The following is a 22,662-nucleotide window of genomic DNA, read 5'->3' on the forward strand; positions in this document are numbered from 1 at the left end:
TCGCTGGGTATCTGAACGAGAACTTCCCGTGTTACCAGGACGGTCGTAGGTACGTAGTCGGGCCTGAGGGGTGCATCCGTCGAGGAGGGTCATCTCAGCAAAGCCACACCGTCACTCCTGCAACCTCGTCCTGGCGAACAGAGGAGGGCCTATTGCCTATACGTGCATCCTCGTGCATGAGCAGGGAGAAGCCGCGGTCGTGCTTCTTTTCCCTCGCTACATGGGAATGCTGAAACGCCGAGAAATGGCGTGCCGCACAGGCCTGTTGGGGTGTGTCTGGAGTGCATCTCCAGCAGAATGCAGACTTGTATCGGGGGTGCACCAGGAAACAGGGCTAAGGACCCGCGCCAGCGTAGCCCAGCACAATCTACCTGCATTGCATAGAGGGCGCAGTAGGTTGGAAATCACGCTCGGCACCACTACAACGCACCAAAAGCTAACAAAGAGCAGGTGGATGCGCACGCTTGTTGGATTGCCGAGACGATCTGTGGTGAGCTGTGGCACACCTGTGATTATGGCTGCGTGCCTCTTTAGGCACAGCGCCAGCCCAAGCCTGTCTGCTGGCACAAAGAGTCCAGAACCGTACTCAACGGCAGCCTGCAGGCTCTTGGCTTCCCCAGAAAGAGAGGGCAGTAGACCCTGAAGTGCCACGGTGACGTGCCTACAATCATTGGAGGCTTCAGGTATTAGTAGTACCCGATAGCAAAGGGACAAGCTGTTTCCATGCTGACTCGCTTCCGAACAGCGGGTGCAAGCCTTCGCATCGCCCTTGTAGGACTAGCAGTGCTGTGTTTTGCGTTTATTCTAGCTTTCCTCTGTGCTCCATTTTATCTGCTTTACCGGTCTTTTTGCCTACTATTCATCTGCTTTTTATCTTGTATAGCAGCCCTGCACGCGTTGGCGCAGAACTTTGTCAGAGACTTCAACGCTAGGACAGCTTTTTCTGTCCCTACGCATACCTCTCAACGTACCACTATAAGCGACCCTCTCCCTCTTTATCTTTTCGTTTATCTTTCTGTGCAGTATCTGAAGCCAATCATTGGAATAGAAGTTGCGAACCCCAGCATCTCGCAGAGCTTGACGAGGAAACTGTGTGCTAGCGGCATTCCCTTATATATGTATGTACGCATACAGAACTATCCGCTTTGCTTTATGCCTAAGACTGCAAGATCTACCAAGGAAGATAGTTATCACGACTAGTCGGTGCACACCAAAGCGCTTTTTACAGCCGCCATGGAGTCACAGAGTTCCGACTTCTCAGAACTCGATGTTGATGAAGCCTTCAGCGACGACCACCAGGATTCTCAAACACGTGTCCTCAGCGACGATGAAGACTACAGCTCCGATAGCTCGGAGCACAGCACTGCCGCGCGAGCAGCACCTGCAGAGGGCTCGGCGCAGCGGTCTGCAGGCCAACGATCAGGAAGAGCTCGCGGCATCGGCAGCGAGTCTCTGCGGCCTCTCCGCGAGTCCTCGTATCCGGTAGAGTATCTTTTTGCACAAACTACGTTGAAGGAGAAGTACTCAACAGAGGTCAGCACGGTTAACGAAGAGAAACGTGTCGGTCTGAAATCGCTTGGCGGGCTCGTCAAGTACAGCTCAGCTGATCTTCTCACCCGAGCGTGGTGCCTCTGCCCCTCAGAGCTGAAAAATCGTGAGCACCCGCTGTATAGTAAGCTACCCAAATGCCCTGAAGTGCTGGAAACTCGGTTTGGTGACACGGATGAGATATCCCAATTCATGTGCTCCATAGCTCTCCAGCTTGGAGAACGTTACCATCGTGTCACGCCCGTATACCTTCGATCTCTGCTCGTTCAGGCCGTCGTGCGGGATGAAATAGCAGGCGCAAATCAGAGTGTTGCGAACAGCACACCGTACGCGGACGTCCTGCTCGACCCCGCTTGGGAAGGCGAAAGCGCATGTGCTGATGAGGCAGATGATGTATCTGGGAATGAAGGGAGCGACGAAGTGCAAGACGAGAATATTGAGGTGGAGTCCGCCGTGAGCGCTTTCGATTTCAGCGTTGCGTTGATCTTGCCTGTCGTGTCGCAAGGAATCACGTACGAGAGTCTTCACCTTCTCCACACCTTGGTTGATCGATGTCTGAGCTCCTCTACCGAGGTGGCAGTGCTGCGATCCTGGGGCGTTAGACGCATCATGCGTCTGTTGCTTCGTCACATGAACGTGCACGCCGGGCAAAGCGTGAACAAGAGATGGCTTGCGACAACGATATCATTGCTGTCTAAGATCGTGCTCTCTTCCGGAGACACAAAGGTATTTTTTTCACTTCTGCGATGGAGTCTGCACCACCCTGACACGATAGCGATGCTGCACATGCGCGGGGTGCGGGGCATTGTTGAACGCGTGGAGCAGAAGAGTGCGGTTCGCGTGCGCCTGTCGATCCCGACAGTCACACCGAAGGAGCAGACGATCTCGTTTATTCACTCTGTGGGAAGTACTCCCGCCTCTGTCACGGGCCTCTGCGTGTTTACGGAGGAGGATGCTCCACGATGCATCGTTTTCACCGAAAATCGCTCCTTCAAAGTCGCCTTAACTCCTCCGTTTGAGGTGCTGTGCTGTAGCAGCACTGCCCCCGACTCGTGCCGAGGTGTTTATGTCGAGAGCGATATGTCGATCTGTGTACTTGGCGACCACGGGAAGGTCTTTGTGATCAACAAGGACACCCTAATGCTTACCCGGACAATGTCCCCTCCGTTGCACCTTCTAGGCTCCACTCAGTTTCCTCTGTACATTGGAGATGGTGAGTACGTGTCGTCGTACTTTTTAGCCGGCACTTCCACTGAAAGACAGGCCTGCTTTACAGGAAATGAGGTGAGTGGAGCACTCACGCCGAGCACAATCACGCTACCGCGGACGTGCGACTCATTGAGCATCCAGTTCTACCTTTGCCCGGTCATCACAGGAACGGTGAATGAAATGACGCTGCTGCATCTCACCACCGGGAGCAAGAACTGGCTTTCCGTGTCGGTCTCGCTGAACCCTCTTACCTCCACCATGGTGCTCATGTTCCGTCATGGGCAGGACGCCTTTGCTGAGATCCGAGAGCCACTGAGAGCAGAGTGGGCCCTTTGGAGCGCGTCGCTGACGTCCACCAATGACACGGCGGCGTGGAGTGTGTTCAAGAACGGCGTCATGTGCGACACGCGCAGCCAAAGCGGCGCCCTGATACAGCCCAGTGGTGCTGTTACCCCTATTTTCTTCAAGGGTCGCTTGAACGCGCATCTTTCTACTCTGCAGCTGTGGAGTCGTGCGCAGAGCGTTGACTGCATGCGCAACTGCGCGCTGGAGCACACGCCGGAGAGCAAATCGCAATTCCTTGTGTTTTCGTTCTTGATGGATGAAGGACTCGGGCGCTCTTTCCACAGCCCGCAGACAGGCTACGTTTGGCAAGGCACGGGGGTCATCTGGGACACCCCGCCGAGGCCGTTTCCCGTAAACCGACATTCTCCGCACAAGGTTCACTGGAGGCCGTCCGGCAACTACTACATTGTCACCAACCACTTTGAGTACGCCATCATAGAGCCACAGGCGACGACGTGGATCGACCGCGACGGCCGTGTCGTCGAGCAGGCAGAGGGACTTCTGTCCGTGAGCGAGCGGCCTTTTTACAACATTACGGATGGTTACTTTTTCCTGTCCTCTCAAGACACCGTAGGCATTCGGTCTGTCAAGTCAAACTCACCGCCGGCGGCGTACTTGCAACATTTGCCATCGATGGTGGTTGGCAAGCAGTTCTGCGCGCAGGTCGTGGAGAGCGTGATGAGGCGCACCCCAATCACGGCTAAGCAGTACCTAGAGTACCTGGTGCACCGAACCAATCTGCACCTGCTCACCTACAGCGACGATCAAGGCAGCGGCCCCGTCCACCTGTCGTCGAGCCTGCGAGAGAATCTCTCTGTTGTTGGTCGTCTCCTCGACTTGACCGAGTACTTGGTCTCCGGCATCGAAAGCAGTGTGAAGGAATGCCTGCGCCCTGAGCTGCTGCTTTGCCTTGTCGGTCGTGTGCTGAACATTTACGTAAAGCTGTTTGAGCGACAATGTCCTGGGCAGGTAGTGCGGTCTGTGGTGGACGCGCACAAGCGTCTGCAGAGCTTGAACACGAAGGTGAAGCAGGACGAGTTTCTGCAGGAAGCTGCTAGTGTGTTTGGCGACCTCAATCAGGTCATTCTGGCCCGCTGCGTCAGCCACGATTTTCAGCTAAAGCTGATCACGGACAGCGCCAGCTTGAAAGATGTACGCCAACTGCTGCAGCTAGAGAGCCTCTCGCAGTTTGTCGCCTCCGTGATCAAGAGGGACATGAAGAAGATGTTCATGACCTTTTTGCACCGCTTGAAGGAGGAGTGCCAAGAGGAGGCGACGCTCATCTTCGACAGCAAACCTCGCCAAATCAATGCATCGGAGGCGATGCTCAGCACCCTGCTAGGAATGCTTTCGCAGCAAGGGCACTCGCAGTGGCACCTGGTCGCTGCTGCGCTGATCAGCTCCCTCTGCAAGTGGATCATTCGCTGTTTTGAGGAGCGCTACCCGTCGGACGCCGAGCGCTACGCCAACGTCGATGTCCTCAAAGAAACCTCCATCGGCATTGTCCTCTTCCCCGTCGTACACTACATGTGCGATATGCAGCTTGACTCGTCCATCGCCCCGGACGCGCTGAAGGCCCTCAACGACGCGCGAAAGTGCCTGTCACGCTACAGCCTGGCGCCGGGTAAGACAGGGAAGAAGTTTGTCTCGTTCTCGGAGACGCATTACGTGGCGTCGCCGCCTCAGCTGAAAGCACCGTTCTATGCTAGCCTCTCGTTACAGTATGCCAAGAGCATCAAGGTGGAATTCTTGGACTCTCCGGAATTGGACCGCGCCTCTAGCACGGTGACCGTCTCGCTCGTCACAAACAACTGCCTGACCTCTGTCGACGTGCTGCACCCGGGCCAAAACGCCGTCTTCCTGGAGGGTGCGCAAGTTTCGATTGCGTACGCCGCAGAAGCCACGCTGGACTCCCCGGCCCCTGGCGTGGCACTGAACGTGCACACGGTAGTTGAGCTGGCAACGGAGAAGACGGACTGGGTGCGCGATATCTGTCTGGCGCTCAGCTACATTATTATCCGGGTGACGCAGCATAACCTGCACAACACCGCGCCGTCCGGCAGCGCTATCCGCAGAGACTCCTTTCTTCGCGGTGGCCTGTCGGCCAGCGTGCAGAAGTGCAACAAGATACCGCTCTCCCCAGGGAACAAAGAGGAGTGCGCCGACCTGCATGCTCAGCTGTGCGCGGTGGCGGAAGAGACGGACCCGTCGCTCACGGTTGCATGGAGCGCCTTGTATGAGAAAAGCCGCATCCAGTATTCCAAGCGGCTGGAGGGAATCATGCGATGGGCAAGTTGCGCGCTTGCGTGGCAGACACTCTCGCTCCCCGCAGAGGACGAGAAGACAGTGGAGCAGCTGCTTTGCAGCAGTGTGAACGCTATCAAGCGCAAGACGTTTTTGCTACTGGAGGCGCTCCAGCAAGGGCGCGAGGAGGCGATCGTAGGTCGGGCACGCTTTTTGCTCTTCAACATAACCCCCCGTCTCTTTGGCGAGTGGCAGCTGATCGAGCACCAGCACACGGAGGAGCCGTTGACAGCGGAGGCGGATCGTGGCTCTCGCCAGCTGTCGCGACTGGCCTACTCGGTTGGGAACCGGAGCCGGGCCACCGTGGCAAGTTTCCAAATGCCTACGGCGCACGCGCTTGACCTCTCGAGTAACTATCGCGGGTCACTGCTGAGCACGCGCAAGACGGCCTCGCGGACGTTGGATGAGTCGCCGGTGAATATTTTCACCAAAACTTTGAGGAGCGAAGAGGAGAGTTTGCCAAACAAGATCATCTACTACCTCATCAACGGACTTGACAAGCCCACCGAGGACATCTGTAAAGATATGGTGCTCAAGACGCAGCAGGCGGTGTACCAGACGGAGGCGTACAAGCTGCAGGAGGACCTGTGCAAGTCATTTGCGAACGACCGGGAGATGCTGTCGGCCATTTTGATGACGCACTTAAAGTACCGGCTGGAGTTCTCTCAGTCCACAATCGTCGCAGCGAGTGAGCAAGGGGAGGCGGCGAGCGAGGCCAACGTTGGCTTTGACCATCATTACACAGAGCAGATGATCGGCTGCGGTATGCTGCGGGAGCTGGAGTTGCAGAAGGCGGTGTGCTCGTTTGTGCAGAGCTCGCTGCGCTCCCTCTTGCACAAACTCGACGACACTCAGGACTTCCCGTACGTGGAGGCGGTGTACATGTGCGCTACCCTGTGCCACCCCTGGGACGGTGTCGACATGTCAATCCTGCAGCCGCGAGAGATCTTTGCCTTTCTCAAGAAGCTCCTCACAACCGCTTGCGAGCTGCGCCTCGAATCTGCGAGCAGCGACACCGACAAGTACTACGAGAGTCGTGGACTGTTTGACCTTGCGCACCGCTGTCTGGTCATTCCCAACGCAATGTTACAGACGTCTGTTGAGGGCGTTCACATCGTTCAAAGTGAGGTGCAGGGGCTGCATGTGGAAAACGTCAATGTTGTGTTCAGCGCTCGAACGCACTGGAAGGCACACGGCGCGAACGTCAGAATACCGACAAAGACGTGCGAGACTGACTACTACGCGAACTACGGCATTCCAAAAGTAATCAGCGAGTTTCCAGACGTGCAGTACTACGAGGTGGCGCTGGACTTTGCGCTGCATCCGAGCAACCCGGAACTATCGATGGGGCTGAGCCTTGTGCCTCTCTCGCCGCTCGACCCTGTGCGGGCAGACTACGTGCTCTCACTCGCCTCTACCGGCCGTGTCCACCGCCCGGAGAAGCAAGATCGCCAGCTATGCAATCCGTGGAAGGTCGGCGACGTTGTCGGGTGCGGGCTCATGGCCCCATCAAACAGCGTCTTCTTCACGCTGAACGGCGAGTTTCTCGGCGTGGTTGCGGAGGTGCCCACCCTGTCCACGGTTATCCCGTTTGTCAGCGTGCGCGGCGACGACACACTCATGAAGGTGATTGTCAACTTCGGCGAAGAACAATCGTTTCGCTTCGACCTGGCATCGTTGCACTGCAGCTGCCGGCATCGCTACCTCACTCCGAGTGTGGTGTGCGACACGGTCATCATCACGACAGACTACCTCGTCACAATGTGCTACAAGGGACTGTCGAAGGGGGAAGACACCTCCGTGACGTGCGACGAAGCTATCAGCGGCCTTCTCGAGAAGGCGACAGCATTCCTCAGCTCGTCGACGATAACACTTATGGTGAAGCTGAACGCGTGCTCGCCGGGGCAGAGCAGCCGCATCGAGCAGATTGTCGTCTTGCTCTCGCGCCTTCTCCACTGCGTTTCCATCGTAATAGAGTGCTTTCGCTACGACGCTGTCACCCGGCGCACGCACGCGACGGTTCTCCAGCTGTGCGCTGCCATCCTCACGCGGTGCCGCGACAAGTGGGTCAAGGTACGCGCCTCACAGTGTCTGGCGATGCTTTGCAAAATACTGCGTCCCCAGTACCTGGTGGAGGCCTCGGAAGCGCTGCGGGGCCTCGTGTCCTTTGAGGACATTGTGCAGCAGCTCGTCGACCTCGCCCGCATCAAATTCATCAAGGAGGCGGAAGCACCTATGCAGCCGCCTCGCTGGGTTGGCGGCACCACGGTTGTGAAGGGCAAGGGCACCTTCTTCGGGTCTGTTCCGCTGCCAAAGAAGGGCACGCATCTTGTTGGATTTCGCATCAAACGACGACAGCAGCAGGTTCAGGGGCCGGGGGCCCCGCTGGGCGGGTGCTACTACCTCGGACTCGCTCACGGACAGCCGTCGATTCCGAACATGGGCAACCTAATCAGCCGGAGTGACGTTTACGTGTTGCAGGACACAGATGACCAGGACCAGGTGGCGCATCTTCTTCTGCGCAGGCACTGCATCCCGCGCAACAACCACCGCCGCGTCTATGGCAATGATGAGGTGGTCTGGGTGGAGTTCAACGCGGACTACGGCGAGATCGCCTTCTATCGCGAGAACATGGTCATGATCGGCCTCGCGTTTGCGAACATTACCCAGGTTGACGACCTGTATCCGATTGCCTTTCTCTTCAATGACGACGCCTCCTGCGAAATCATTGCGCCACCGTCCCTGACGGACGAGTCTGTCGAGCACTGGACGGAGAGTCTGCGCCGCAGCGCGGCGATTGACACGCTACAGGAGCTTCATGTGGTCCCCGGGTTTTCCGCGATAATCTCGCTCATGGTGCAACGCTCTGTCTCGCAGCTCGATTGTAGTCTGGACGAATGTCTCGTGGCGCTAGGGGTGCTGGGCGGAGAGCGAAGCTACCTCTACTGCCAACACGATACATACGGTATGGTTGTCGTGCACGCGATCGCCGAGGTTACCGGGAAGGTGGTTGTGTTTCTCGCCAGCGACGAAGACAAGCGGCTGTTTTCCGTGCAGCCGCAGGGACTAAAGCCATCCTTCATTCAAACGCCACTGTACCAGAGCAACGCTCCAGACGCGCACTCATGTGCCACACTGCTGTCGAGCGAGCTGTATCGCATCCTCTACGAGGCATCCGCCGTGGCCCCGCTGCTGCAAAGCGAAGAAGGGGCACGACACAAGGTGGAGCGCCAGTACGAGGAGTCCCTCAGCAGCGCCATCGCGACGAACCTTATCGGAATTCTCACCGAGCAGCAGATGAGGTCGTCTCCGAAGCTGGCAAGAGCCGCTTCAACCTCGCCAGAGACCAGCGGTGCTGAGTTTCCTTACCGCCGCTTCAACTCGAGCGTCATTTTTTCGGGCCAGTCCGTGTCGGTCGACCTGCACTGCTCCACCAAAACGCTGTACGTGCCGAACCCTTCCATCGCCGTCACCACCGCTGAGGGCTGCTCTGTCGTGCGTGGAAATGTGCAGCTCGATCAACGCTTCACCCTCGCCGTTTCTGTCACACAGACCTCGATAAATGACCTCATGTACGTTGGATTCACCACCACGCGCATGCGCTGGCCGGAATCGCAGGACGAGGTCGCCAGCTGGGAAGACGCGTGGGTGCTCTGCAACCGAGACTCCGTCGCCACGAACAGCGTGAACTGCTGCATGGAGCCCGGCATCATCTTTGGCGCGGCGAACAAGGTATTCCAGAGTGGCGACGTACTTCTCATGCGCGTCGATCGACATGAGAGGACAGTGGCCTTCACGCGCATAAGGAACAGCGAGCAGACTGACCTGGGCGTCTTGTTCGAGGGCATCCCCGCCGCCTGTGACCTGCGGCCGATGGTAGTGTGTGGTGAGGAATCGGTCGTAGTTTTCTCCACACTCGACTCATGTCTGTTCCCCTCGCGGCTAACGTACCCGGTGAGCAACTTCAACAATCCATCGTGTGAGCGGGTGACCTGCTGTTCCTGCTCGCGGCGGCTGATGCCGCCGTGGTACGGTAGCGAGGACAACGTGGCTCTTTGCGAATGGTGCTTCAGCTTATGGAAGCGGCCAAAGGACATGTTCTTTGTCGTGAGCACGACGTCGCGCACGATTCCGGAATACTTGGTCTCGGATCACTGCCCCGAAACGCTTGTGGCCGGCGATTATGTGGAGTTTGAGGAGAACACCGGGCTTCAGTGGTCAAACATTCGAAGTGTGAACTCGGAGATACTAGGGGGCACGTGCATCGCGCTGAATGATGAGAGTTTTGCCTTCAGCGAGGAGCTGCCGCAGTTTGGGCAGCGCCGCGTCGACGTCCGACTCAGCCACATAGCTGGTGTCCCAGGCCACCCGTTTAGCGGCTTGCACACCTTCACACCACTGTGGCGAGACGGGCAGCAAATCGGCCCCACGTGCAGCCTCCGCGGCGACTGCGTGGCGGTGAGTGCGACAATGCTGCCCATGCGTACAAAGTTGTTCCTGTGCTTCCACATTGAAAGCAACTCACGAAACACCCTCTTTTCCATGGCTGAGGTCTTTGTAGGGGTGACGAACCTGGCTGATGCGCCGAGGCCGATGAGCCGCGCGGACCTGGAGCATCTGTGCGCGGCGAAGAGTGTGCGCGGTACATGGTGCGACACAAGCGAGAAGGTGAGCAGCAGCGGTTGCGTCAACATGCTCGTGGATTGTTTGAACAGCTCGGTATTCTTCAGTTCCAGCCTCAGTGGTCTGCACGGCAAGCCGTTCGTCATCTCCGGCAGCATGTCCGCCGAGGCCGAAGAGGACAATCTTCGCCTTCTCGTGTTTTCACACGAACCGTGCGTCGTGCGCTTCTCGGAGGGGCTTGTGTCCTACAACGAGTGCGTGGAGCCCAGCTTTGCGCCGCTTGCGATCGGCCTCTTTCCCGAAATGGGTGACGCCTTGTCGGTGGACACGTTCAACGAGGCGATTGTACTGATGGACACTGTCGACCGCACACAGACATACACGAAAGCAGAGTGGCGGTATTCTCCCCACGTGGACAAGCTGGACAACGGCACACTCTTCTACGTTGGAGATACGGTGACGTTTTTCCACGATGGAACGACAATTCACGTGTACATACAAGGAATCGAGCTGGCGAGCCTTGAGCTTAGTGATGCACAGCGAAGCGAGCGCTTGCGTGTCGTCGCCTACCTGTCCACGCGCGGCACAACAGCTACGATTGTGCCTCCTCTTTACGGTACTTCGCACTTTGGCAAGATCACGCGCGTGTGCAGCCCAGACGTGGCCGTTGTCGAATCGGTATCCGAACACGGGAAACGCAGCACATTCGCCGTCCACAAGTCTGCGGTGCGCTTCTGCGCGCAGGTGGCCGCGGCCGGTAGGGAGAAGCCAGGCCTGTGCGACGGCGACCCTGTCGCATTTAAGATCGGTGGGCTGCAGATATCCAAGCGTGGCACCATAGCTAGCGTGCAAGGCGCCGTCGTGAATGTGTGCGAAAGCAGCGACAAGCGGAACCTCATCTCTGTCAACATGAACCAGTGCTTTCTTCTGCGAAACGAAGGCAAGCAGCAGTACAACTACGAGCTCTACCCCCTCATCTCGCCTCCGACCAGCTCCATCACGCGTGTCTTCGAGGTGGGTAAGAAGAAGTTTCGTCTGCAGAGTCGTGGATCGTACAACGGAATCATGTTTGACTGCAAGACATCGGAGACGATTGAACTGATTGGGATGTCCGTGCTGACGCGAGTCACCGGGTGCCATCAGGTGCAGACCTACTTCCGAAAGGGTTCCAGTGTCAACCACGAGCGCGACGGACGATCGTGGACGATCATCTTCGACGACATGATTGACATGACGGCTGACCACCAGTTCAGCATCCCATTTACTCCGATCACCGTGGAGGGCGGAACGACCTTTTCCTTCTACATCAACACGTCGCACAACTGCGGCATCGGCTTCTACTGCGAGGAGGATGGCTGCAGCGGTGAGATCGGCCAGGAGCTGGACGCGGACGGCACTCTCTCTGTGTACCTGGGACGGAAGAGCGGAAGCAGCGATCCGTTCACGGAGTTCAGTATGTCACCGCGCGGGTTCTGTGGCACTATTCAGTACAAGCAGAATCATGGCTCCACCTTGCCGTCGATTGAGGGCAAGCTCTTCCCCAGACCGTCTATGGAGGCGAACCTCTGCCATTGCAGCGAATCGCTTCGCCTCATCTGCCGCCCGCTGACAACGTCGAAGGACATTGTCGTCACGTTCCGAGTGCGGGTTTTCTCGCTGGCGGTTCGCATCATCTCGTTCACGATGCCAGTACTGCTGCTGAACCCATCGGCGCGCGTTCCTCAGGGCATCTCGCACTGCTCCATCTCCATGTTCTACACGCCGGAGGACCGCCTCGAGAGGCAGTGGATTTGGAACTCGCGGTTCTTGGTACAGGGCGACGCTTCTGAGGCTGTTCTGAGCCCGGCAAGCCTGTCTTTGGAGCAAGGGACATACATGTTCCAGGTGCTGCTGAAGAACATCGAGAGCGAGGGCGTGGGCGCGCCGCCGCACCTGTGCCTACTAAGCAGCAGCGATCCGTTGTACGAGCGCAAGAACGACCTTATTGCAGTGAGCGGGTTCTTTGGCGACGTGACGTGTGAGGCAAACAGGCCTGTACTGGAGGGTGAGCTACACACGATGATTCCCGGCGCCCATCTGAATCAAAACAACTCGGCGTCCTACAACGGTATCATGTTCGACCTGCGCAGTAAGAAGGAAATAACGCTGGAGCAAGTCTTCTGCATCTCGCAGACCACGTCAGACTGCGTTACCGTGCGGATTTTTTGGAGGGAGGGAAGCATGGAGGGGGCGGAGAGGGCGCCGCATCAGTGGCGCGAGGTGATAACAAAGGAGGTGGCGGTGGTGGATAAACATCCCTTCTCAGTCGGTCCGTTGATGTTGCGTATGCGTGCCAACCAGGTCTACTCGATTTTCATCAACACGTCGTCGAGCTGTGGCGTTCGCTTCTATAACAGCAGCGACGGCCACGTCGGAGACATCCGCGACGAGTTCGACAGTGACGGCATCTTATCCGTGTACGTTGGCCGGAAAAGCGAGTCGTCGTCCCCTTTTGTTGAGCTTCCACTCGAACCACGCGCTTTTCGTGGACGGATCACGTACCGTACGTACGCACTACAGAATACCGACGCGATGGAGCATGCCACATTCCCGTACGTCCGCGGCTTTCTTGTTACTCGAATGCTGGTGGCTCTGATGTCGTACGTCGAGCTGTCTAGCGTTGGGCACTCCGGCAACTTCTCCTATGAGCAGCTGCTCAAGACAACTTCGCTGCTCGCCACGTCACCGATGGATTCGCTCGCAGACTTGATGGGTGCCGAGAACATGCTTGCATCCCTGATACGGGACTCGGGCGAGGTGCGCAACATCAACGTCACGATCCCAATCGCGGGAGGCCACTGCAGCCTTCTGGTGCCACTAGCGAAGGGCGACATCGCGCTGCTGACCGACCTGCAGAGCGCCGAGTCGAACGCGCTTGTGAAGCTGCAGTCTGGCGTGCGGCCCGACGGGATGGCTCTCGTGCGACACCGTGATGCATCCGTACCATTCAGCGTACCTGCGAAGCGACTCCTGCCCATCACGAAGTGTGTCATGTGCGGTTGGATGTACACTCAGGAGGTGTGCGCCGCCTGTAACGCCGAGCACATGCCCATCCTCTCCGAGGAGGCAAGGGCGGTTGAGATTGTTGCGAACGGGCTGCAACAGACACGGTCGGGGCTAAGTATTCAGGAGACGATAGAGGCAGCGGTGGCTGCAGTGGGTAGCGCCTGGGGCAAGGACGGGATGCTGATGCCGGTTGATGCGGCATCAAAGGACAGGCCGGAGGTTCAGGCGTCCGTGGCACCGCGCGGTGTCGTCTTCTCGATTCCTGTTGCACTTCTGCTCAGTGAGGAGGAGTACAGCGAGGGCGGGGGCTTACTGTGCCCGTTTGTGTTTCACCCCGCTGCCGGCGCGGCAGTCGCGCTGCGCCTTTCGACGACGAACGAGGTGTTTTCCGTGCAGTTTGTCACCAGCGGCGCTGCTTCGGCAATCGCGGAAGCGACCGAGGAGGCCCCAGCCCACTTTTTTCTCCTGCAGCTTTGGGGGGGAGATGGCGAGGCTCGACACGGACTCACCGAGGATCCTGTTCCGTTTGTCATTTGCCGCGGTGGAGAGTCGAGCGTTCCACTGGTTGAAAACGTTCACGCCGGCTACGCTGCTAGCTTGCAGCGCGACGGGTTTGTGACGCTCTTCCTCGAGATACAGGCATGTTCGCCGCTCCCACTGACGGCGCCAGTGCTGGCGAAGCCGGACTGCTGGATGTGGGAGCACAACTCCGTTGAGGCGCAGCTGTGTTCCACCAGCACCACGTATTTGGCGCGGCTGTTCTCCTCTGTGCAGGGGGTGTCGGACTGGCCGCACTATTCTGCCTTTATGGTGACGGCGAAAGGCAAAGAGACGATGATTTTTCTTGAGCTTCACGTCTCCGAGGTCCAGAGACGCACTGTCTCCTCGTCTGGGATGATGGTGTACTCGGCGCCGTCGCCGCTGCCCGTTCGGATCCGCAAGCCCTTTAACATGCAGAGTGACGAGGTGCTCACGCTGCGTGTGACGACGGAGGGTGACTTTTTCATTTACGACACGAACGACATTGTGCGGTGCAGCATTTCGAAGGAAGAACTCTACGGCGGCAAGCATCAGCGGCAGCTACACAGGATCGGCTTTGTGAGCGTCGACCCGGAAAAGGTGACGGCGCTTCTTTACGTACCGGAAAAAACGCGGCGCAACCCCCGTGCCAACATTGCATCGGATGCAAAGACAACTCTCTCCTCGTCGTCGCTGCTTCCAAAGACATACTCGCCTGCCTGGGTGAGGCTCGACGCCAGCCGCATTACCGTGAGCCGCAACGGCCTGACCGCGAGCTCCGTGAACGAGCTCGGCGGGGGCGACGCCGTGATGGGGTCGCCGCTGCCGGCGACAGGTGTGTGGTCCTTCGTTGTGCATATTCACCGTAAGGACTCCCAGCCAGGCACGCCGCTCGGCTCCGGGTTTTTTGCCGGGGTCGCCCTCTCCGACTTTGCTCAGTTTGCTCCAGAGTACTCCGCAATCAAGACGTACGTCGGGTCGCTGTGGGTGGTGCAGGACGTCCAGGATGAGGACTCGATGCCAAATCAGGAGCCGCTGCCTCCTCTGATGCGCGGCTCCTACGGCCAGGGAGTGCTGTTTTTTGACAGCACCAAGCTGCTGTTCATAGTCGACCGAAGCAACGGCACGCTTTCCATCTCGCGCGACAACGAGTCTCCACACGTGGTGTTTCAAGGCATACCGCACGGCGCGTCCGTGTCGCCGTTTGTCCGCCTCGATCATCCCAACTCATCCGCGACGCTGGCGCGTTTCTCTAGCGCGGTGGAGTACACACGACTGCACCAGCCGTCGCTGGAGAAGGTCCTCTGGTTGCAGCCCATCACGCCATCTCTTCTACGCCGCTACCCACTTTTCATGGCGACGCAGACGTTCCCGTTCATCTCGGAGCTGGTGCGCAAGCTCCCCACTCGTCTCGCTGGGCTATTGGAGCGCTGCTGGGGCGAGCAGATAGCACGGTCGCGTTTCGAGTACCGTGTCGCGCAGGCGTTGGAGGAGCTTGCAGGGCTGGGTGCTTTTGCCCGCTCGTTGCCTGAGGCGAACGACGCCAAAGTAGATGAAATTGCCGACTACCTTTCCAAGTCGGCTCGCAGGGAGGTGGTGGTGTTTCCCGCTCGCACGAGCGAGACAGCTGTACAGACGTCGCCACTCGACGACAGCACTGGTGTACACGTGCGGTTGCCGCCAACGTACGAGCTTGTGGGACGTGTGGAGGCGACAAATATGGTGCGCGTGCTTCACTTCGATCGTGAGTTTGGTGCGGTTGAACGCACGCTGCATCTCTTTTTTCTTGAAGACGCGACGCTAAACCTTCACAGCACAAACAACGTCTTGCCGCACCTGTCGGTGATGCGCCAGCACGAAATCCTACCTGCGCTGAACAGGGCAGAAGCCGTGGCTGTTATGGCAGACGGATGGTTTGATTGCTCACTGGCGGACTATGACGCAGTGCTTAACGTAAAGGAGGAGGAGGAGATCGCCTCCTCCCTGGTCTACGCGTTGGAGCACTGGCATCTGCACCAGCTCCCACATGGCCACGTCCACCCGAGAAACGTCTACTTGCGTGTCGAGCATGGGGAGGTGGTGCAGTGCTGCCTGTGGAACGTGCATCAGCTGTCGCCGAAGAGCAAGTACGCCTCGCACGAGCTGCGCGACTCTGGTGTCCGCTCCTTGTTTGGTGACCGGTGGGCCTGCTGGCAAATCTTGCACTCTTTCCAGCACCTTCTTGCGCACGACCCCCGTGTCGCGGAGTGCGTCGAATTGATGGTGGACGAGGCCACGAGTATATCGCGCGCGCTGCAGCTAAGCGTAGCATTCCAGGGCAGCTTCAGCGACAGCGGCGAGGGCCTGACGTTTTCTCTGCGCACGGGTTCGCGGCTGCGCGGTGGCTCTGGGTCGTACAACGGCATCATGTTCGACGTCGTCGCCAAGAACAACACCATTTGCATTACGAAGCTGTCATTCATACCAGATGCCAACACGGTCGCGACGGTGCGGCTCTACGCACGCAGTGGGAGCTTCATGGGCTTCGAACGCGACCCCGAAGCATGGACAAAGCTTTTTGAGGAGGAGATGGCCTTGAAGGACACGTGGGAAGTGACGCTGGAGAACTTCGAGCCTATCACAGTGCCAGGAGGCGCGCGGGTCGGCATCTTCCTCCACACGACGAGCGGCAGCGGTGTGCTCTTCTTCTCGGAGAACGAAGGGCTGCAAGGCAAAACCGGAGACGTGGAGGAGGAGAATGACGACATTGGCATTACGATTGGCAAGAAGAGCGAGAGCGCCAATCCTTTCGTCGCGGTGCAAAGTCAGAAACGACTCCTGAAGGGAAGCATCACCTACACAGTCCTCATGCGATCAAACGGACCGCGCAGCTGCCTTATCTCCTGCTGTGAGCCCGTCCTCAGCGACGGCAAGGGAGAGGAGCAGGTCGAGCTTCGTTTGGTGCAAGTCAGCAGTGCGGGGAGAAAAGGCGAATCGGATTTGCAGGTTCCGGGCGGCGTGCGCGCTCCCGGCGGAGCCCGAACCCAGCTCCCCGCCACTCAGCTGCCAACGTCGTCAGGGTACTGCCTTCAGGTGCTTAGTGCACCAAACACTCGGCGCAGCGGGTCCGACAGGAATAACGTACTTACACTTGTGGCGCCGAGCCAGTTCGTGTGGTGCCGCGCACCCGACGTGGTCTCCGTCCGGCCGGGACTGCTGCGAGAGGTGGCTGATCCACTTGTTCGCTTCCTTGCCGCTGAGGGCCTGCGCAGACGTCGCACACTACTGCGCCAACACAATCTCAGCAGCCGCGTGTTCCCGTGCCGCCCATTGCATTTTTTTCTCCTTCCTACCCATGACACGGATACTGGAGCGCCATCGTCGATGTGCAGCGTGACGCACCCGGTTCTCAGTGGTGGTAGCGTGTTCATCTCGGAGCCCATATCGTCCTCTTGCACCCTATCGTTATGGCAGAAGGCGGCCGGGGCGGCGGTGCTACTTGTTATGGATCATATCCCGACGACGGATGAGGTGACTCGGCGGACGACGGCATCGCCGTCCGACTCGCTGGTTGGTGCGCGCAGCTGTGGCGGATTTGTGCACGTCGATGACGCGCTCCGATACGTGACGTCGACTCGAGATCGCGTACATCTGCGGCTCAAAGCGTCCTTGTCGTGCCGCCCCCTCTTTGTTGTGGCGCGGCTTCGACACGCCGGACACCGCGACTCGCAGCTATTCGCCTACAGCAGTGCCATGGAACACGAGCTCTTCACCCCTGCAGCGGAAGGATGCTTCTTCATGACCAACCGTAAAGCCACACCACCCGACGACAACGCTGCCTTCGCGACCACTTGGCACGCCTGCGGCGGGCTCATCGCGCTGGAGGGGCGCGACAAAGGTTGTGCTGGCGCAGAGTCTCTAGTTCGGCTGGAGTCGCTTGTCTCCAGCAGGGATGAGGTGCGTTTTGTCTGCCCGCCTCGGTGCCCAGGAGAGAGCGAAACAGTTGTGCGGGAGAAGATGAAGACCGGCGAGGCTCAGCCGAACGTGGCGGTGCAGCACGCCATCCCGCAAGCGCCGCTCCTGATTGAGCTGCGCGAGCAGGCAAAGTGGAAGTCGGTCCGGCACCTCGTTGAGTTTACGTGCCTATCTTCGTCCCTTGCACTATGCGGTGCGCGCGGGGCATGGCAGGTGGCGGGGGGCATCAACTGCAGCGCGGTGGTGTCGTCGCCGCGCTTCACCACCGCCGAGCGGCATCGTGTGCACTTGCGGCTGCAGTTTCCTCGACGCATGCCCATGGACCTGCAGCTCGACTGCAAGAGCGGCTCGGCGAACCCGATTCGGCTGCTGCACGGCTCCTACAAATCCTTGCGCAGCCGTCTATTCGACCCCGCAGTGCGAGAGGTGTTTGTGTGGCTCGACATCAACCTGCAGACGCGTGAAGTGGTCGTGCTGAGCAGCGACGGAACCGTCTATCACCCTTTCATTGAGGAAAGCGTCCTTTCGTCTGACGTGCAGCTCGGTTTTGTGTCGCACGCGCCAGGATCCGAGCTGGATGTGCTGGAGTGGAGGGTCTGCTCCTCTCAAATACGTGGTGAGATGACTGCGTCCGTGTTCAAGAGAGTGCTAGAGGAGACACCTCTGGCACAGCTTTCAGCGAACACATCTTTGACGGTCGGCACCGTGTGCCGCCACTCGGCGCGTGGAGCGTTTCCGTCCAAACAAGAGGTGAACCTGTCCACAGAGAAGCAGATGGGAGTTCTCATGGTGACGTACGCGAGAATGCTGCTCGAGAAAACGCTTCTGTCTCAGGAAAAGGCACGTACAGCTGCACAGCCGCAGTTTCTCCGACTTCTCTCGCTCACGGCGTTGCGCAAACACCCGGATATTGCCCGCATCCTGGATGGCGAGATCAAGCAAGGCTCTTTCCGGCTTGTCTCTCAGTGTGTAGCGCAATTATCAGCACCGTTCCTGATGCAGGTGCCGGCAGAGGTGGATGCCGGCATTAATGTCATCGCGTCTCTAATGCGCAATGACGTTTTCCGACGCACAATTCTGAACGCGTTCGGAAGCTCGCTTGTTCTCATTCTGCTTAGGGCTGCGACGGTACACACGCGGTCGACGCGGCACACGGCGCTCCACTGCGTGCAGGAGCTGTTGGCTGACGGGCGCGTGCCGCTTCCGTCTCACCACGTGCTCTCCGCGCACCTCCGTCCGCTGACGGACATGATGGCCTCCCTGTGCCGGAGAGAGCGAATGGGCTCGGCAGTGGTGCAAACCGGTGTGACACTCATCGCCGACCTGATCGAGCGCTACCAGCGTGAGCGGCCGGAGCACCCGTACCGAGATGTTCCCACAGAGATACCGTACAAGCTGGTCTGTTGCGCCCGCGAAATCGTGCGCGCCATCACTCATGACCCGCCACTGCCCTTTCCTTCCGCAATGGTGGCAGAGGTGAGCTCGCAGCACACGATGCGGTGCGAGGTCATGAAGCGTGTAATCGACGCCGAAAACAGGACCTGCGCAATCGGCGTCTTCAAGGAGGAGGGCCGGCACCCGGATAGCAGTATGTCCTTTACGGTACGGATGAACGGCAACCGGCGCGGCTCCGTCGTCGTTGGCTGGAACTCGGCGACGCCGCGGCAGCAGCAGGATGAATCCCTGCCGTGCTTTGGCTACTTCGTAGATGGGCGCACTGGGGCGGTGTTTCTGTGCTATAACCACACCAAGTCCATGAAAGGCTTAGCCCTCCGCGTCAACGCTGGCGACGATTTGATAACGACCGCCAACTACAGGGACCACAAGATCACCTTTGAGCTCAAGCGTGCCGGCATTACAGTAGGGGAGACCAAGTTTGACACAGAGAGGGAGGTCATTGGGTTACCTTTCTTCTCCGCCGAGTACTCTGATGACGCCACAGTCGACCTCAAGTCATTTCATCCAGGGCCGCAGACGCTCTCTGTATCCCGTCTCTACGAGCAGATTCTCCGGGCCCCGTACGAGCAAGACCAGACGCCGGCGCAGTCGTTTGAGTTTTACGCGGAGCTGAACCTGTTTGCGCAGACCGTCCTGAACGTGCACAGCAGCGCCGATATCGTCTCGCGGGTCGTGAGCGAGACCACTGTGGCGAGTCACGAGCTGGCCAGCTTCACGCAGGTGTCATCAGCGCTGAATGCCGGCGCCTTTGCCGAGAGGGTGTCGCTTGCCCCACTGACGCCATACCTCGTGCGCCTAAAGAAGCTAGACGAGCTGACGGCTGAGTTTGCTCCGCTCATCAACCTGCGCCGACGCACGGAGCTGTTCGACATTTTCGGCGTCCTCAAGAACCTCTGCTCCCGGGAGACGGAGGAGCAGATTCAGACGCGCATCATGGCACCCTTCCAGAACATGCAGGGCAAGAAGGTCTCAGTCACGATCCACACGATGCAGGCACAGCCCACGACCTCCACCGGCCCATTCCAGACACTGATGCGCTCGGTGTTTGGGCAGCTCTATCTGCAGCTTCAGCAGGCAACAATCGACATCTTTTATGTATCGCCCATCTTCACTGTGAAGCTCGCCGGTTTCGGCTCCACCGACGCCGGTGGCCCTTACCGTGACGTCCTATCTCAGCTCGCCACGGAGATCATGACGACGCACCCCAGCAAGCAGTGCCAGCTGAACCCGCTCTTCGTGAACTGCGGGCGCGGTGACGTGACGGCGATTATGCCGAATGTTGCCCTGATAAAGAGCGCGCAGATACCCCTCATGTTGGAGTTCTTCGGGAAGCTGCTCGCGTCGCTTTTCCTCACACAAGATGTGCTGGCGGTGGAGCTGCCTCCTCTCTTCTGGAAACTGTTGCTCGGCGAGGAGGCCACCATCAAAGACCTGTCCGCGTTCGACGCGGACATCGCGAAGCTTCTCCAGCCGGAGGAGCTGATGATGCGCACCCACGAGGAATTGGAGGAGCGCTTCCCTGGTATCACAGCAGTGTGGAAGGCCATCGTGGATGACAACCAGCAGTTCCTCCTCGACGAGAATCTTCCACCGGAGACTCTGGATGGTGCTCGCCTGCTTTCTCGCCGCATCATGGTGAGCGAGATCCACCGCTTTGAGGAGGCGATCGGCTACATCCAGCAAGGCTTTGACCAAGTCCTCCCACTGTACACCCTGCACGCCTATCGGTGGCAGAAGGTGGAGCTGCTCATCTGCGGCACTCCAAAGCTCACCTTTGCGGATTTCTACAACAAGTGCGATATCCAGCTCTCTACCGCCGATGCGAGCATGTTTTTATCCGTTCTCGAAAGCATGACGGACGAGGATCGCACCTTGCTCCTTCGCTTTACCACCGGCCAGTCGCGACTTCCACTCAAAACGAAGATCAAGGTGACCCACAACGGAAGCAAGGACACACTTCCAACGAGCAGCACCTGCTTTTTCGCTCTTCGCCTCCCCTCCTACTCATCTGCAGAAAAGATGAAGGAGCGTCTCTTGTACGCCGTACGACAGTGCAAGGCGATCGACGCGGACGGTCAGGCACGCGAACATCTTATCATCGATTGAAATGCTGCGGCTATTTTTTGACCCCTGCCATTGCTTTCGTTGTCGTCTTTTCTTTTGGTGCTGTTGCTCATGTGGACAACCGCGTATTTCCTTCAATGCGCGCTGCTGCGACTTTACGTTATCGTCATTGTGCGTGTAGCACATCAGAACTCCTTTCGAAATCCATGTTGATTGTCTCACGGTGAGCATTTTTCCATCTTTTTTTTTATCGTTGCAATTGACGTGTGAGTACGATCCTTCGTGACGTTTCATATTTTCACTGTCATTTTTTCTTCTATTATCCACGCCTGTGCTTGTGCAACATTCTTTATTTTCTGTTTGTTGGAAGCTGCCTTGCTCGCGTCGGCTTCCCTGTTTCTTCTTTTTGTGTGAGCGTGTCTCTTGCTTGGACTCTTTGCTGTACTGTGGTGACCTTGACAAGTGCCTCCACTGCTGGGCACTGCCGACAACGGGCTCTGCGTCTTTTGTTGGTGTGCGTGAATCACCACAAGGAAATGAAGCAAAGCGCATACAAGAGTAGCGTATTCGTCCCCATCGACGAAACTTGGTAGAAGTGTGACGACTGTAACACGCCGTGCCTGCAAGCTGCATCCCCGCTTCATTCAGAGATGGGAGCTTACCCTCGCAGAGATTCAGCAGTCCATCCGACAGCGGGGAAGCGACTCTTTTGGCGCTGGTGGCTAACCCACTCTGCGCTTCGGCCGACACCTTTGTATGCGGGCAGCACATAGGGAGAGGAGGAGGCCGTGTGGTTGTCTGCAATGACATGCTGTTGCTCCTGATGCGCTCCCTCTCACTTTCCTCTGGTATGCTATATCGGTTCTTACTTCCACCTTGGTTTCCTGACACCGAGAATGCGTTGTCTCTTTGCGCCTCGTACCGTATTCTCTCTCCCTGTACTTTTATCCGACACTTTTAGTCTACGCTTCACCCCAACGCAACCGATTCCATCTTTGAGCTCATGGTGAGGGGAAAACTCTTCTCAATCGTAGAAGAAGCCGTCGCCCTATCGCAGAATGTTGTGAACCCCTTTTCCTTACACCTCCCTGGGGTGAATACAGCGAGGATCCTTTCAACCCACAACAAATCACTGGCGGGGCTCGTCCACAAGCCCCTTGTTGAGATAATATAACGATCTTTCCACCCTTTCATATCTATTTTGACATGCACACTATTATTGGGGAGCTCATCATCCTCCCACACCGGTGCGCAGATCTCGACGTGGGCAGTGCATGCGTTGAGGGCCTTGTTCTGGTCGCACACAACATGGACTTGCTTGCGAAAGGCCTCCTGCTCGCTACCTCCACGCGAAGCAGTACCATGTGTCCTAGTCAAATTCGCGTGAAGAAGAGCACTCGTAAGTCAGGGCGACCGCCACCATCGAAAAAAGGGTACATGTACGGGGACGGTTAGGGTTAGGGTTAGGGTTAGGGTTAGGGTTAGGGTTTTTCTCTCCACTGATTCCTTGCACAGCGACACCCTCTCCAACAGGACGGGGGCGTGACGGTGTACTGGTGTACTGGTTAGGGTTAGGGTTAGGGTTAGGGTTAG

The 22,662-nt window shown here is 58.0% G+C and overlaps 1 protein-coding gene across 1 annotated transcript; it reads left to right on the forward strand.

The window, feature by feature from the left end:
* Positions 1 to 1,233: 1,233 nt before the first annotated feature.
* Positions 1,234 to 21,111, forward strand: LDBPK_355080 (hypothetical protein, conserved; the record flags this gene model as incomplete). Its single annotated transcript, XM_003865037.1, has 1 exon — positions 1,234 to 21,111. One exon carries the CDS (start codon positions 1,234 to 1,236, stop codon positions 21,109 to 21,111), a length of 19,878 nt encoding a protein of 6,625 aa, XP_003865085.1.
* Positions 21,112 to 22,662: the final 1,551 nt, after the last annotated feature.

This window comes from Leishmania donovani, chromosome 35 (genome assembly GCF_000227135.1).
Source record: "Leishmania donovani BPK282A1 complete genome, chromosome 35".
In the NCBI taxonomy this organism is placed as follows: Eukaryota; Euglenozoa; class Kinetoplastea; order Trypanosomatida; family Trypanosomatidae; genus Leishmania; species Leishmania donovani.